Here is a 14814-nt window from a genome sequence, read left to right as displayed (position 1 = left end):
CATTCTTTAGCCCTTCTCTTCGAGCGTTTCTAGTTTTCTTGGGCTCCTCTTTTCCTTTCCAGAGTAGATTATATCAGGAGACATAGCATGTTTGAGATAACTTATATCAAAGGACATGATATATTTGAGTAAACTATCCCGAACATAATAATGTCACTAGATCGTTTCTGTCTTTCTTGTGTTTTCTTTCCTTTGTCTGGTATGATGTAGGCTCTTCTTTGCCTTTCTTTTGATCTTTCGTGTTCTTGCTGGTTTCTTTCCTTTCTTTTTTGCTGTTGAAGCTTTCTCTTTTGTTTTATAATATCTAATTTTGTTAATAATATGTATCTTACCTAAGGGTAGATAGTTTAATAATTGCTAAACCCATTTATGTGATATCAAGGTAGATTTGAATCCAATACTTGGCTTTAGACTTTGCCTCTTCATCTTCTCGGCTTTAGGATATGTCTTTTCATCTTCTTATTGCTATCACTAATCAGTTTGTTTCTTTATCCATCAATCGCTATAGCCTATTTATAGGATGTTTGTTCTAAGTGTCAAATAGGTTTGTAGAAATCCAGATAAGCAATGGAAACCATTATCAAATTACGAGGGGCATCAAATCAAACAACTTTGTACCACTATCAAGGATATGTTACTATCTACACATTTTTTGGTAACAAGGGTGGTTTACCGTATTTTGGATAAAGAATTTATCTTCAACATAGATAGATATAGAGTACCCTTCTATATAACCTCTATGTTTGTAGCCATGGTTGAAAAGTTTGGTATAGATCTCCTTTGTAGAAGACTCTTTAAGATTATGTATTTAGGGGATATGGAAAAAGTTTTGATCAACATAAACGAAGATTGTTTAATTCCCAGACCTGGTAATTATGATATAAATATTTTGAGAAGAAATAATGTCCCGCTCTTTCGCACAGTATTCACGGAAGACCAAAGAAGGTTCAATAAATGGAAATCGGTTATCAGAAGAAACGTGGCTTTTTTAATGTACTTTCTACATGTAAGATATCCTCTTGGATTTGACTGGATAGATAAGTTCATGCAGGAGGACCAAGTAGGCATGTGGGAAGATATTGAGAATATCAACCTTGAATATATCAAGCCAAATCATCCCTTTGATGTAATGATCCCATCTTTTGGCCTTCACGTTCTCCAAAGTCTAAGTGGAGGATAAGAAAAATTAAAGTCATTCAATTAAAATTAAAAGGTGACTTTGTATTAATAGCTTCTAGGGTATGTATTAATTATTGGAAGGACCGAAGCTTCTCGTGATTTAATTAATTATTGCTAGGGAGGAATTTCTAGGGTATGCGTTAATTATTGGAAGAGGAAGCTTCTAGCTCTTGCAATTAATTAATGTTTTAGTTCCTTCCAGAAGGATGAAGAAAAGGATAAATAGGGCTGAAAGTCTCATTGCTGATTATCGGATTATTGTATCGGATGATTGTGATTTGCATTTGATAAGAGCTTGGATGTGTGAATCACACTCTTTTTTGGGCAATAGAGGATGTTCATTCTCTGTTGTAACATTCTAGACGTCATTCCCTTAGGGTTTGGCCTTTGGAATACATCTCTTTGTACTTGATTGCAGCATTTTTAGAATTAATATAATTTCAGCAGTTGGTTCAGCTTTTGGGCATTCCTGGGTGTCCATTACATTTGATGAGCTATCTGAATCTGAATCTGAGCCCTCTTCTCAATAAATTTCTCTAACTTCTCCTTGACAAATGTAAAAGGGGCTTAATAAGATATAATAGAAATTAACAAATGAGAACTGTTTTCACAATGACTCTTTCAAACAATGTTGACAAGATCAAATTGTTGTTCCTCAAGGTTTACTTCATATGATTTCTATTACAAAATTTCAATTACATAAAATGCACAATTGAACTCTTTATATAGTCTACTATCGGTGTAACTATTGCACCTCATTTTAGTGCAAGTGCTAGTATAAAAATATGTTGGAGACTCCTCATAAGGAAGAGATGATTAAGAAATATAAGTGAGTACTCAGAGATATGTATAAATTTATAGAACCATTTTCAGTCTTATTATTATTTTGTGAGAGGAGAAAGGGGCTATAATGTTTCCAAGGAGGGCCTTGTCTAAATCCTATCAATGGTATTATTCCTAAGACAGGGTAGGGATCAGCATCCCGCCTTGAGGGCAAAGTCCCAAGATAGGATACGGGCTTGTACTTGTAAAATTTAAGGTAGCCTATTGTAATTGGTCTATGGGCTCCTTGGTTACATGCCTAGTCCTTCCTTCATTGATTTGAAGTAGTAATAAGGTCAGTATGGATGTTAGTAATATATACAGATAACTTAATCTAATAAGATGAATGCATAATTCTCTTTACCTTGAATGTCTTAGACTGAATTTAGCTTTGGATGTAAATACTAAATTTGGGTTAAACTGGTAATGACTAAGCCTAAGCCTAATAGGGGACATTACAGATTTAAGAAGTCTAATATTTACTCCTTTTGGATGGTTCTGTGTAGTCTCTTCCCATTGTTTAACTTAAACTGCCCTTCAAATTATTTTGGTTGTGACTTTAAATGCATGCTAATTTGGATATCCTCTCGCTGAATTTTTCCCTGTTATTTGATTGTCTCATTTGCACCAAAATTTGTTCTGAGCATGCAAGTCATCATTATTAGAGGGCATTTGGAGTCTTCTCTCTGTCAAGAAAGAGAAAAGAAATGCTAAACCTTCATTCTTGAGAAGTTGGGAAGGGACAGACAGACAATAGAGTAGTAAGTTCCATGAGCCAGGTGCGTTCCAACTGAAAGATGTCACAGGATCTTACTGCATTTCGAAACTTGCCTAAAGTTCATACATTTTAAAAAAAGGGCATAAAGTTCCAAGGGAAGTCAGAAAAGGTCTAGAACACCCTAAAAGAGGTGCAAATGACCCAGGAAAAGTTAACCTAAATGCATAAAATATTGAAACTAGTACCTGTAAGTGTTTTTAAAGGAATCTTTCCTACCTTCATTATTGTTGATTTTGTGCTGGTAGAAGACTTTGAAATCAACTGTTTTGGGAATGCCAGATTGTCAGCATAACATCCAGTTAGTATCAGCATAATATTAAGTCTTATGGGTACTTTTGTTTGATTTCAATTTCCTTTATGCCTTCTATAGACCACTTTATGTCATATACCATAGGAAACTCTCAACATGTTCTTGCCATTTTTGAAAGGTAATATTAAATAATTATACATGTTGTTAAAGATGATACATATGAACTGTTTGTTAATGATGATACTACATCAAATAATCATACATGTTGCTCACATGGTTTCTGTATTCATATATAGCTTTATGACCTTACTATTTTTATGTAAATCTATTAGTAGACAGGATTTTCATTTTCGGCAATTTTATTGATATCAATGGCAGCTACTTCATGGAGATTATACAACAATCACTAATGTATACAGAAGGATTACTGTTCGCCTTTTGTCTTACACTTCCTGTTTATTTGGATGCATCGTTGTGTATCTATAAGTAATTATCAATCATTGGGAACACCATCTCTTGTATGTCCTGTCTGGATATTAAATGTGATTAAATAGTATGCGGAAGGGTGGGCTATGGTTTTGAACTTCCTGACAAAATGTGACTCATGAGTTAAGGTGGCAAGCAAAGTTTTTGCTGATTTGTTGTGGGATGAGAAAGGTTTTTTTTTGATAAGATTTGCTATTTTTAATGTTTTCTAATTTACTGCATCATCTTACGTCTAAGTTTGAGCACAGAAGAGTTTTTCTGAGTCCAAGTTATAACTCTTTGGGACTTAAACATGTGTACAAAGAGAATAATATGTTACACTATAGCATTTTTTGTAGGTCTTCCACCAAGATTGCACAGTAATGATTGTGGGTATTAAGATAATATTTTTAATATCTTTATTAAGATATTATCTCCTTAGTTAAATACTTTCTATAATGGTCAACTACTTGTCTGTAGTTCGTCTATCAGTCTAGATAGGAATGTTTCCTATCCTGTTTTCAAATTTGTTTCTAAATTTGTCTTCAGTCTACGTTGTTTCATTTAGAAATAGCGTCCTTGTAATTCTTTATAAGGAACACATTTGTTCCTCTGTTAATCAATCAATCATCCGAAAATCCGTTAATCTGCCAATTCTTGAATCTTGTAACATGGCATTAGAGCCACTATAAGGAATTTTTCAAAAAATTTATAATTTCTTTTGAAATTATCTGCTAAATTTTTTGAAATTATTTCTAAGGATTTCTCTATAGCTTGTCCAAGATTTCTACTTTGAGAAATTTATCTGTGCACATCTAAGTTTTGGCTAGGGTTTATGAATCTACAAATCGCGTCCATACAAAATGAAAGTCGTTTATATCCTTGGTCATTTTTATCTGCTCACGACTGGTAAAAATTGCGCCTTCTCTCTAAAAAAAAATCGTGATCCTAATCTTGCATTTTCATGGCTTAATCTGCAAATCACGTTTGATATTATTTTGCTTACGACTTGGAGTTTTTGTTTGGTCTGTAAGTTGTGTAAGCAATAGCTAGGGGCTCCTTTTTCTTGCAAATCATGACATTCAATTTGGTATTCAACTCGCGTTTTTTCTCTGCAACTCGCGATCTAGTGTTCATTTTTCATGTTGTTTTGAAAGCCCTAAATGTCGCGTACCAAAAACGTTGCGCCCTTCACCCAGTCTTGACATCTTTGTAGTTGCAAGACCTTTGGTTCGACTTTGAAACCAAAATCGGCTATTTTCTCTACTTATTCGACCTCCTTGGCCGTCGACTGTTATTATGCTCAAAACCCTAGTTTTTGACCTTCGAATTTTTTTTTGTTTGCAGATTCTTGGTGGGTTTTTCGAGAGCTCAACTGGGTTGTCTATTTTTCTGGGTGCCTCGATTTTTGAGCTAGCAGATCTAGAAAACGACAGCAAATTCCTTTTGGGTTTTCCGTCTACTCTTCTGGGCACTTGTCATTTTTTTTGGGTCAGCCTCAACATTGCCTCAAACTTCATGCAAATGGCATCTTTGACTAATTTAATGTTGGAGGGCAGTCTATGATTCAATGGCCACAATTATAATCACTAGAAGCAATGCATCTTAGCCATCTTCGAATATTGTCGTTTGGATGAGCTTGTTCTAAGCACAAAGACTCGTCCGACCTCCGACCAAGTAGAATAGGACAAGTTTGATGATTGCAATCGAGAGGCTGTAATGCTTGTTAAGCTCTCTGTTATCAATGATCAGCTACCGCAGATTCCTTTTGGCAAGTCAGCTGCAGAAATTTGGAAATATCTGAAGGAGCTACATGAAACTTCTGACAAAAGTCGGGCATTCTTTTTGAAGAATCAGTTGTTCTCCATTATGATGGATGAATGTGTGTCTATACAAGAGTATCTGACAAAGATTAAGGATATCCGCGATCAGCTCGAAGCCATTGGTCGGAAAATGGAGGAAGAGGATATGGTAGTCAACACTTTGAAAAGTCTACCATCATCCTATGAGCACTTCATAGAAACACTCAACAGTACGTCAACTAATGTTGATCTGAAGTTTCCAGAATTATGCACCAAACTTCTGCAGCAGGATCATTGGAAACAACAGTTTGGCAACAGTGCTTCTACAACCTCCTTAGAGTAGGCATTTGCTGCAAAATCCTTTCAACAAAACATCGACAACCATCAGTCTTCTCAACTTTTCCAGCATCAACCTTCTGTTCAATCCCTAGATGGCTCTATGAAGCAAAATGTACAGTGTAATTACTGCCACAAGTTTGGCCATATGAAGTTCGAGTGCTAGAAACGTTTGGCTGACCAAGCAAGGTAAAATGCTTCTCAGCCAACAACACAAGTTGTCGAGCTTCCTGATCAAGGCGAAGCTGCATTTTTTGCCTTCTGAATTTGTTTTTGTTTTTCTGGGTTTGTTGATTTTCTCCTCAAAAATCATTTCATGTTGTCTATAATACGCAAGGTTGCTTGAGATTTTGGGTTTTATCTTTTTTTCCACAAAAACGAAGTTTTGTAATCTGTTTTGAGTCATAGTACTCTTCTGGAAAAGCTTCTTGGTCTGTAGATCCAGGGAGGATCTCATTTATCACATAATGTTTTGACATCCGTACGTTGACCATTAAGGGAGGGTATTAAGATAATATTTTTAATATCTTTATTAAGATATTATCTCCTTAGTTAAATACATTCTATAATGGTCAACTACTTGTCTGTAGTCCGTCTATTAGTCTAGATAGGAATGTTTCCTATCCTCTCTCTTTTGTCTTCAGTCCAGATAGGAATGTTTCCTATCCTGTCTTCAGATTTGTTTCTAAATTTGTCTTCAGTCTATGTTGTTTCTTTTAGAAATAGCGTCCTTGTAATTCTTTATAAGGAACACATTTGTTCCTCTGTTAATCAATCAATCATCCGGAAATCCGTTAATTTGCCAATTCTTGAATCTTGTAACAGTGGGTAACTTCTAGAGCTTAGCATCCTGATGTCTCTATTTTTATTTATTAACAAATCACTTGTTCTTTTTGCTGCATGACCACTGATTTGTCTATTTTTAGTTGGAGACATTTACATGGGATTATTCTTGGGATCTGTATAGTTTAGAGTAGTGTAGTTAAGTTATGGTGTTAAAATCTTTTACTATTGTTGATTTATGCGATACTTTTAGTCTTATATGTGGTGTGCTTCAGTAGACCTCTAACACTATGTTGGAGATCGATTATGATGGTTTTGTTGCATGTTTGCACAAGCTACTGGTCATGCTTGACAACAGGATTGTTGCAAACTTGTGAAACTATATTACACATCAGGATTGTATCCAGGTTGCTTCTATACTGGGTTTCCTGTTTGGAAGGCAATGATTTCTATAGACTTGGCAAGTAATTATTTAGTTTTCATATAAATTGAAATTTACTGTACCCATGCAGTTCACCGAAAATAATTTCCTACAGTTGCACAATTTAAAGTATCTGAAGAAGCCAGACAATCATCAAGATAAATACACAGCTATAATTTGGAGACTATGTTGTTCTAGCTTCATCAAATGAAATCTTGGTTTGTAAAGCTGACATGCTATAGCCTATATTTGTTGAAAGGGTGCCCTTGTTCATCCAAAATTGCCTTGCCTCTTTTATATTTTATTTTTATGTATGACAACCATTTCTGATTGATCTTTTTAATTGATTGCATTGCGTTTTCTTTATTTGTTCCAGCAAGAATAGGTCTTCTTTGGAATATGAGTGAATATGTATATGGGCATTCATATTGGTAACTTAAATGAGTGTGGCTGTGCATCCACAAGTTTACAAGCACACACAGACACACAAATAGATGCATGTGTGCAGTTGCACAGATGTATGCATTTGCCTGAGTTGATTCGTATGCATGTCCCTGCACATGCATGTGTGCCTGAGTGGATTCGTATGCACGTGCCTGTGAATGCATGTGTTTTGTGCATAGTTGGGGACACATGACCAGTTTTACATTGTATTCAATCAGATGGAAAATAATGGTTTCTTGCTGACAACTTATCTTCTATTTGATTATCATCTCTGCATTGACATTGAGGATGTTTGTTTCCTTCATTGTTCATAGTTTTTTGTTAGCTTTTATGAATTTTTATGGCTTAAAAGTTAGAAATCTGTTTCTTATGGAAATGATAGAATTCTTTTTTTTGGCTTGTTGTTTATATTTATTAGTGCAACATGATATATTAGGTCATCATAATCAAATTGCTGATTTCATCATTGTTTTATCAGATTCTATATCCCTGACAACATCGATTTTGAATTTTTGTAGACAACAGTACGGCTAGACCTTTTGCAGGCGCAATCTGTGGTAATAAGACAACTTGGCAAGGTTTTTCCCCTTTGCAAAGTAAGTGTTGGAACAATCTTGAATACAATCACCTCCTATATGTTTTTTACATTGTTCAAACTTTCAATGGGTGTTAAATACACCCACATCGAAACTCACAATCTATATGCCCCTCAGAGATTTCTGATGAAATGTTTATTGAAATGTAGTAAATCTATACAAGTTTGAAAAAAAAAGAGGTTTTGTGTTTTTTGTCTATATGCTCTTTATGGAACTGCTTGTTAGATAATTGCACATTCAAAGATCTCAAACCACCCACTTTCACTGGCAATCTCCCTTGCTAATGTTTTCTAAGAAGTCACAAAATTTTCTTTAGTTTTCCATGTTTGAAAGAGCATACAGAGTGACATTTTCATGATTAGATGTATAGGAGTTTTAAATAGACAACTTTGGAAAATGAGAGGTAGGAGATAATATTTTGTTTGATATTTTAAAAAGAATTATCGTTGCAACCAATTGAAGCAAAATGAATAAGAGGGACTTGTTTGTGAGTGTTTGTGACGCCCCACAACGCAATAAAATACCAAAGGGCACTTTATTCTCTCTTGAACAAAATCTTCAACATGCTAAATAAATTATATGATGACAAAGTCAACTCCACGGTTTGTCTATTGTGGGTAATTTGCTTTTTGGGATAGACTCAAATTGGCTTCATGTAATGCTTGCATCCGAGGGGACTTATGTGATTGTTTTAGGATGTTGATCCAATTCCAAGATTTGCCAAATACCTTCAACAATTGTTAATTCAAATGATATTGCTTTTGAGTTTTCTAGATTGACTTATACAAAATGTTTGAAAATTAAAATGTAAAAGAAGAGGGCTTTTAGGAAGAGAATTCTAACCCTAAACTAATGCTATGGACTAATCCTATGAATTCAAGAGATCAATATTGGAGACATGAAATCAAACCTATCTTTGCTTTGCCAATTTTAAGAACTCCACAAAGATGGTACATTCTCCTAAGGTCCCTAATAGATTTTTACATCACTCATTCACCAATATTTTGAACATTAAACAAAGTAATTGTGTAATGCCACCATTGTTGAGTTGCATTAGAGTTGATGGATTTAGCCTAATACTTGGTCCTTGTAGGCTAATACTGGTGATTAGAGCACCCTGTTGAGGGTTTTGGCTCTGTTTGGTGGGACATACTATTTATAATAAGTCAATGGGTGGTTACAATGAGCTTAGATGATTTAGAGGATTTGAATGATGTTCTCAGTTTTTTGGTTTTTGGTTTCCAATAATCTTGGAGAGAGCATCTATTTTTTTTGATAGGTAGGAGGAAGCATCTATTTTTAATAAATCATCCTGTCATGTTCATTCATCGTCTTTCTTCATCAGGATCACTCACATTTGTCAGATTTTGATACTGACGCTTCTTCAGCCTTTTTCACAAGACGAGTAAATTATGATTATTATTTAAGTAAATACACTAAGGGTGCTGTTTTTGCTGGTATTGTATCTTGGTCAACGTAGTGTCATGGCTTGTTGGAACCGTGATGAAAAGATTTAAATCCCAGGCACAGGAAACAATGATCTTGTGTGTTTGAATATCATGATATTGATGAAAAGGTTGTTTTTGGAGCTGAAGGGTGTAAAGATTCTGCAACTTTATATCAGACATCTAATTCCTATTTCATTGAATGCTGATTACTATTACTGAGATCTGAATATTGATGAAGTCTGTACTTGTAAATCTGATCTTTGTATGTAACTGCAGGTAGAACAGTATGACAATCTTCTTAAGAAAAATAGCCTTAGATTTGAAGACTTGAAGAACACTTAATTTCTTTTATTTCAGACACAAGAAGGAAGAATTGATTGTTTGATCTGATATCGGAGAATATCTTAATGCTGTTAAATACTGAACAATGATGCTTGGAGGAATAGACTGAACTTTTTGTGTTGTGTGTCCTACAAGTCTGCATCATCATCCCTCTAAATATCTAAACCAAGGGACGTCACCATCAAAGGGCATGTTCCTATCCTTGGTCGGCTTTGATACCCTTTCTCATGGATTGGCGTCTTCAAGACAAGTTAGAATTAACACTAACAAACACATTATATTAGTTTAGGATTAAATGCAATTTGTTCTTGAAAAGTCACCGCCTAACATAGGAAGGAGAGTAGACATATAAAGCCATCGTAGATATCTAGACTAAGAAGATTTAAGTGCATCCTGCACTTAAGGATCTGTAGATTATCATGTTAAATATTTAACACTCCCTCTTAACTTGATAATCATATAGAGATATATTATATCTAGCAACATCAATACAGATGAATAAGCAAGAATTAATACTCTATATCTGTCTAAATCTTCTTAGTATGTGGTATTATAGAACACATAATACACTGTCATATTACTAAACCCGTGATATGACAAATCATTGATACTAGTGATAAAAACACAAGTTGTGACTCATAGAAAGTTAGAAACTGGTATTTCTATATCACAACGAGATCTTGAGTTTAAGATCTACCAGAAAAGAGGATAACCCTGGAGAATACTAAAATTCTCCCTTTATCCAACTTGTGACTCATAAACATAGCAATGTCTACATCACAATATGATCTTGAACTCATCTAGATCTTACAGTAGAACTCTATTGTTTAGCACATTATCTAAGAGTTTGTCACCTCTCATAATGTTTTATACAAGTGTTCATTATTTTTCAGAGATCATCACCTCTTAAAATAATGAATACAAATGGCGGAGCCCATAACAGTCAATAGCTTGACAAATAAAATTATTTTATTAATAATCAAGAGAGTACAAATGAATTGCAACTCAATCATACCAAGTCTCCTCCTGAAGTGTTCTATCTTTACTCTAGATAGAGGTTTGGTGAGTATGTCTGCTATCTGATCTGCAGTGCAAATGTATTCTAATTTTACAGAATTCTTGTCTACCATATCTCTTACATAATGGTAAGGAATTTCAATAGGCTTGGACCTGTCATGAAAAACTAGATTCACTGAGAGCTTGATGAAACTTTGATTATCACAATGAATAATCGCGGGATTCATAGCTTGCCCAAATAATCCCACAAATAACTTCCTCAGCCATACTGCTTCTCGGGAGGCCATCGTTGCTGCAATGTATTCGGCTTCTGTGGAACTCTGTGCTACTGAACACTGCTTTCTACATATCCAAGATATCATTGCTGATCCCAAACTGAAACAACATCCTGAAGTACTTTTCCTATCTTTAACACTTCCACCCCAATTTGAATCAGTGAATCCATGTAAGTCTAAAGCAACTTTCTCATATTTGAGTCCGAGATTATGAGTGCCTTGTAAGTATCTCATAATGTGTTTAATTGCGACTAGGCGAATCTCCTTCGGTTCACACATAATCTGACTTAAGGCATTAATTGCATAACAAATATCTAGTCTTGTATTTACTAAGTACATAAAAGACCCAATCATCTATTTGTAGAGAGTGGAATCTATGGATGGTGATTTTGCAGTTGCTTCCTTAAGTTTATGTAGATTAGTCTCCATTGGAGAAGACATAGGTTTGCAATTCCACATTCCAAATCTCTTTAAAATATCTGATGTATACTTCCATTGATTTAGTATGATACTGTCAGAATTCTGCCGTACTTCCTAGGATACTTCCATTGATTTAGTATGATACTGTCAGAATTCTGCCGTACTTCCAGTCCTAGGAAGTAATGAAGGAGTCCTAAATCTTTCATCTCAAATTCTCTAGTTAGATCTTTCTTGCACTGATCTATGAGATGATCATCACCTGTTATTAGTAGATCGTCAATATTCAGTATCATAATTACCATATCATCTTTATCTCTTTTATAATATAAATTTGGAGCCGCTTCATTCTTGGACAATCCTAAGTTGGTGAGATACTTATCAACTCTTTCATACTAGGCCTTGGGAGTCTGTTTAAGCCCATAGAGAGCTTTCTTGAGCATGCAAACAAAAGTGTTAGGATCATGAGTTTCAAATCCTTTAGGTTGCTCTAGATATACTTCTTCTGAAATCTTTCCATTTAGGAATGCCGTTTTCACATCCATCTGATGTACGTTCCATCCCTTTGATGCGGCAATTGCTAAGACTGCTCTTACGGAGCTATATCTGGCAACAAGAGCAAAGGTTTCTTCATAATCAATACCTTCTTTTTGAGAAAATCCTTTAGCTACAAATTTGGCTTTATGCTTCTCAATACTATTGTTAGTAGCATGCTTTATTTTAAATATCCACTTGGAAGAAACAACAGATTTTCCTCTAGGTCTTGGAACAATTTTCCAAACATCATTTTTCATGATAGATTGGTATTCTTCTGTCATAGCTTCTTTTTAAGCTATATGTTTAATAGCATCAGAAGGATTGGTTGGCTCTATTTTGGATAAATCACTCATGTTGGCTGTATAACTAGAGAATCTTCTAGGTCTTTTGCTTTCTCTGACTGTTCCAGAAGGTGCAGCAAAGTCTTGAGCTACTTCAACTGTTTTAATGGCCCAAAGTGGTCTTTTCTTTGAATTTTCTTCAAGATTCATATTTTGAATTTCATCTTCAATTTCTTCTAAGTTCTCCCTCTGGAACCCAGATTCACTATTTCTTTCAGAATTAGATAAGGGGGAAGGTTCATCAGAACTTATGGCTCTTTTGAATGCAAGATCTTCTTCAAAAATTACATCTCTGCTAACTTCAATAGTTTTTTGTCCAGGTATGAAAATCCTATATGCTTTAGAAGTTTCATATACCCTACAAAAATACCTTTCCTCCCAGAGGGTTCTAACTTGGTTCTCTTTTCTTAGGAACATGGATATATATAGGACATCCAAAAATTCTAAGATGACTTATTTTGGGTTTAACTTTAGTGAATACTTCTTCAGGGGTTTTATTTTTAAGATAGGAGTGAGGGAGTGAGCACCTATTCACTGTTCTGTACCGTCTTTCCTAATGCAGCAGAAGTGTGGTGGGTCCTGTGAACTGCAAAGTGAAATCAAGTCTTCTCGGGTTACCTGCTCCATTATTGGACAAGTATATCCTTGTCATCCTAGGTACATCAAGTGCAGCGGCTGAATAGTGAGCCCTAAATCTGTGGCCTTATAAAATGAGATAAGACACAAAAGTACTTGAGGTTAAATTCAATTAATATATATTGATTAGAAAGATTTAAATCAGATCATTTATATATTAATCTATATAAATCTATTAAAAAGTTTAACAACTCTTATACAAATTTCAGTGAATTAAATTGAATAGATCTGATCACTGAATTTGACATTCTGTACTCACTCATAGAGTTTTGCAGTATGTTACCCAAAACTCGGCTGCAACTTGCTGGCAAGTTGGCAAATAACTTGGTGAGCTTTTGAACTGTTGTTGTACTTGTCCTGGTGGAAAGTCTTAAATGAAGGTCCTATTTGCAATTCTGATTGTAATCTAAAAGTAGAAATTTATTTTCTAATCTTTTTATCATTTTCTCTGTGTCCTTTCATGTGTTTTAAGTACTATGATTAGTAGTTACCCAATGGATTAAATAGCTGGTCAGATGGCTGAAGACATTCATTTAAAAAACAATCATTTCAGTTTTTGTTCTGAAGATCTTAACCATAAATCTGAAGAGTGCAAGGACATCTTGAGCTTAATCTAGATCTTTGGAAAATTTGTGCAGATACCCCTTATTAAACAAATCTTAATTAGGCTCTTGAACTGGAATATTCCATTTGGATACTTTGACTACCTTGTAGGGGACTATTGTACCTTCATTATCAAAACAATTATCTAACTTAAATTACTCCATTGTTCTTGGGATTGATTCTTCTGATTGATTAAAAATAGGTTGCTTGGTGACATGCTCAAGGTTTATATGTTTGTTTATTATTTGTAATCTCTTCTCTAATGAGAATTGCCTTTCTTCATTCTTAAATCTGCTATTTCTTTCATCGGATCCACCAAGGTGAGCACTATGTGTTGGATTTGGCAAGGAGATGACCTTATTGTCCTGTCAGGGCTGATATGGATATCCATGTTGAGAATTTCATAAAGATTACAGATGGTACAATACCTTCCCTCCACGCCGTGGTCCTTATTTAGTTTACTCTCTACCCTCTCTCTCTCTCTCTTATCCCTAATTTTTCCATCCCCTTTTTCAATTTCTTTTGTTTTTGAATAGGCTATGTCTATTGTTGTACTCAACAATAAACTAACTAACTAACTATATATATATATATATATATTTCTCTCATAATTTTTTTTGTCTTAGTGTATCTTTTTTTTCCCTAGTTGTTTTATTTGTACTTCTTTGTCATATCAATATGTTCTTCAGTTTTTATTTGTTTATATTGGCGTTTATTTTTTGTTTACCTTTTTTTAATTTAATTAATTTTTTGGTAACATTGGTTTTGTAAGTTTAATATATTTATGTATTTGTCTAGTTTTATTTTGTTCTCCTTATCATTTTCTTTTCCATTATCTAATTTCAGGTTTTCTTTTTAACATTTATTGTTATTAATTAATACTTGTCATTATTATTTTTTAGTTAAAGTTTTACTTGCATATATTATTTCTAATTTCCACATTCCTTTATATATTTTCTTTTGATAGGTAATAGGCCGAAGCCCTGTTTAGTTATTATTATTTGTTGAAATCAATTATTTTTCTTTGTTAAGCTTGAGTAGACTGGAACCCAAGACCTCCCAGATGAAAGGCTCACATGTTACCATTGTGTTGTTGGCTCTTAACTTCTTTAATATTTTCTATAATTTTTAATTCATATCTTTATTCTACTTGATATTTTTCCTTATGTGTATATGTGTGTATGTATATGCATATATATATATACATAGTTATTTTTTTTGTTACATATTAACCTTTCTCCATTCTTTTTAGTACTGTTTTACTTGGTTCTTTTAACCTCTTGGATGGTTTTTATATTTTTGCCTTTTCTCTTTCCTCTCCT

General features: G+C 34.2%; 1 protein-coding gene across 20 annotated transcripts in view; it reads left to right on the top strand.

Moving 5' to 3' along the window:
- The window catches only part of LOC149536748 (DNA-directed RNA polymerase II protein), a 121175-nt gene that overhangs the window by 79421 nt on the left and 26940 nt on the right, over positions 1–14814 (top strand). For all 20 annotated transcript variants that reach the window (XM_089803295.1, XM_089803294.1, XM_089803286.1 and 17 more), the window contains one exon: positions 7799–7876. In XM_089803295.1, the coding sequence (XP_089659421.1) occupies positions 7799–7876 (78 nt within the window). The remainder of the gene's footprint in view (positions 1–7798; positions 7877–14814) is intronic.

The sequence above is a fragment of the Cupressus sempervirens genome, chromosome 10 (genome assembly GCF_028749045.1).
Source record: "Cupressus sempervirens isolate cs-2001-9-10 chromosome 10, ASM2874904v1, whole genome shotgun sequence".
NCBI classification, from domain to species: Eukaryota; Viridiplantae; Streptophyta; class Pinopsida; order Cupressales; family Cupressaceae; genus Cupressus; species Cupressus sempervirens.
This window is presented reverse-complemented; position numbering and strand designations above follow the sequence as displayed.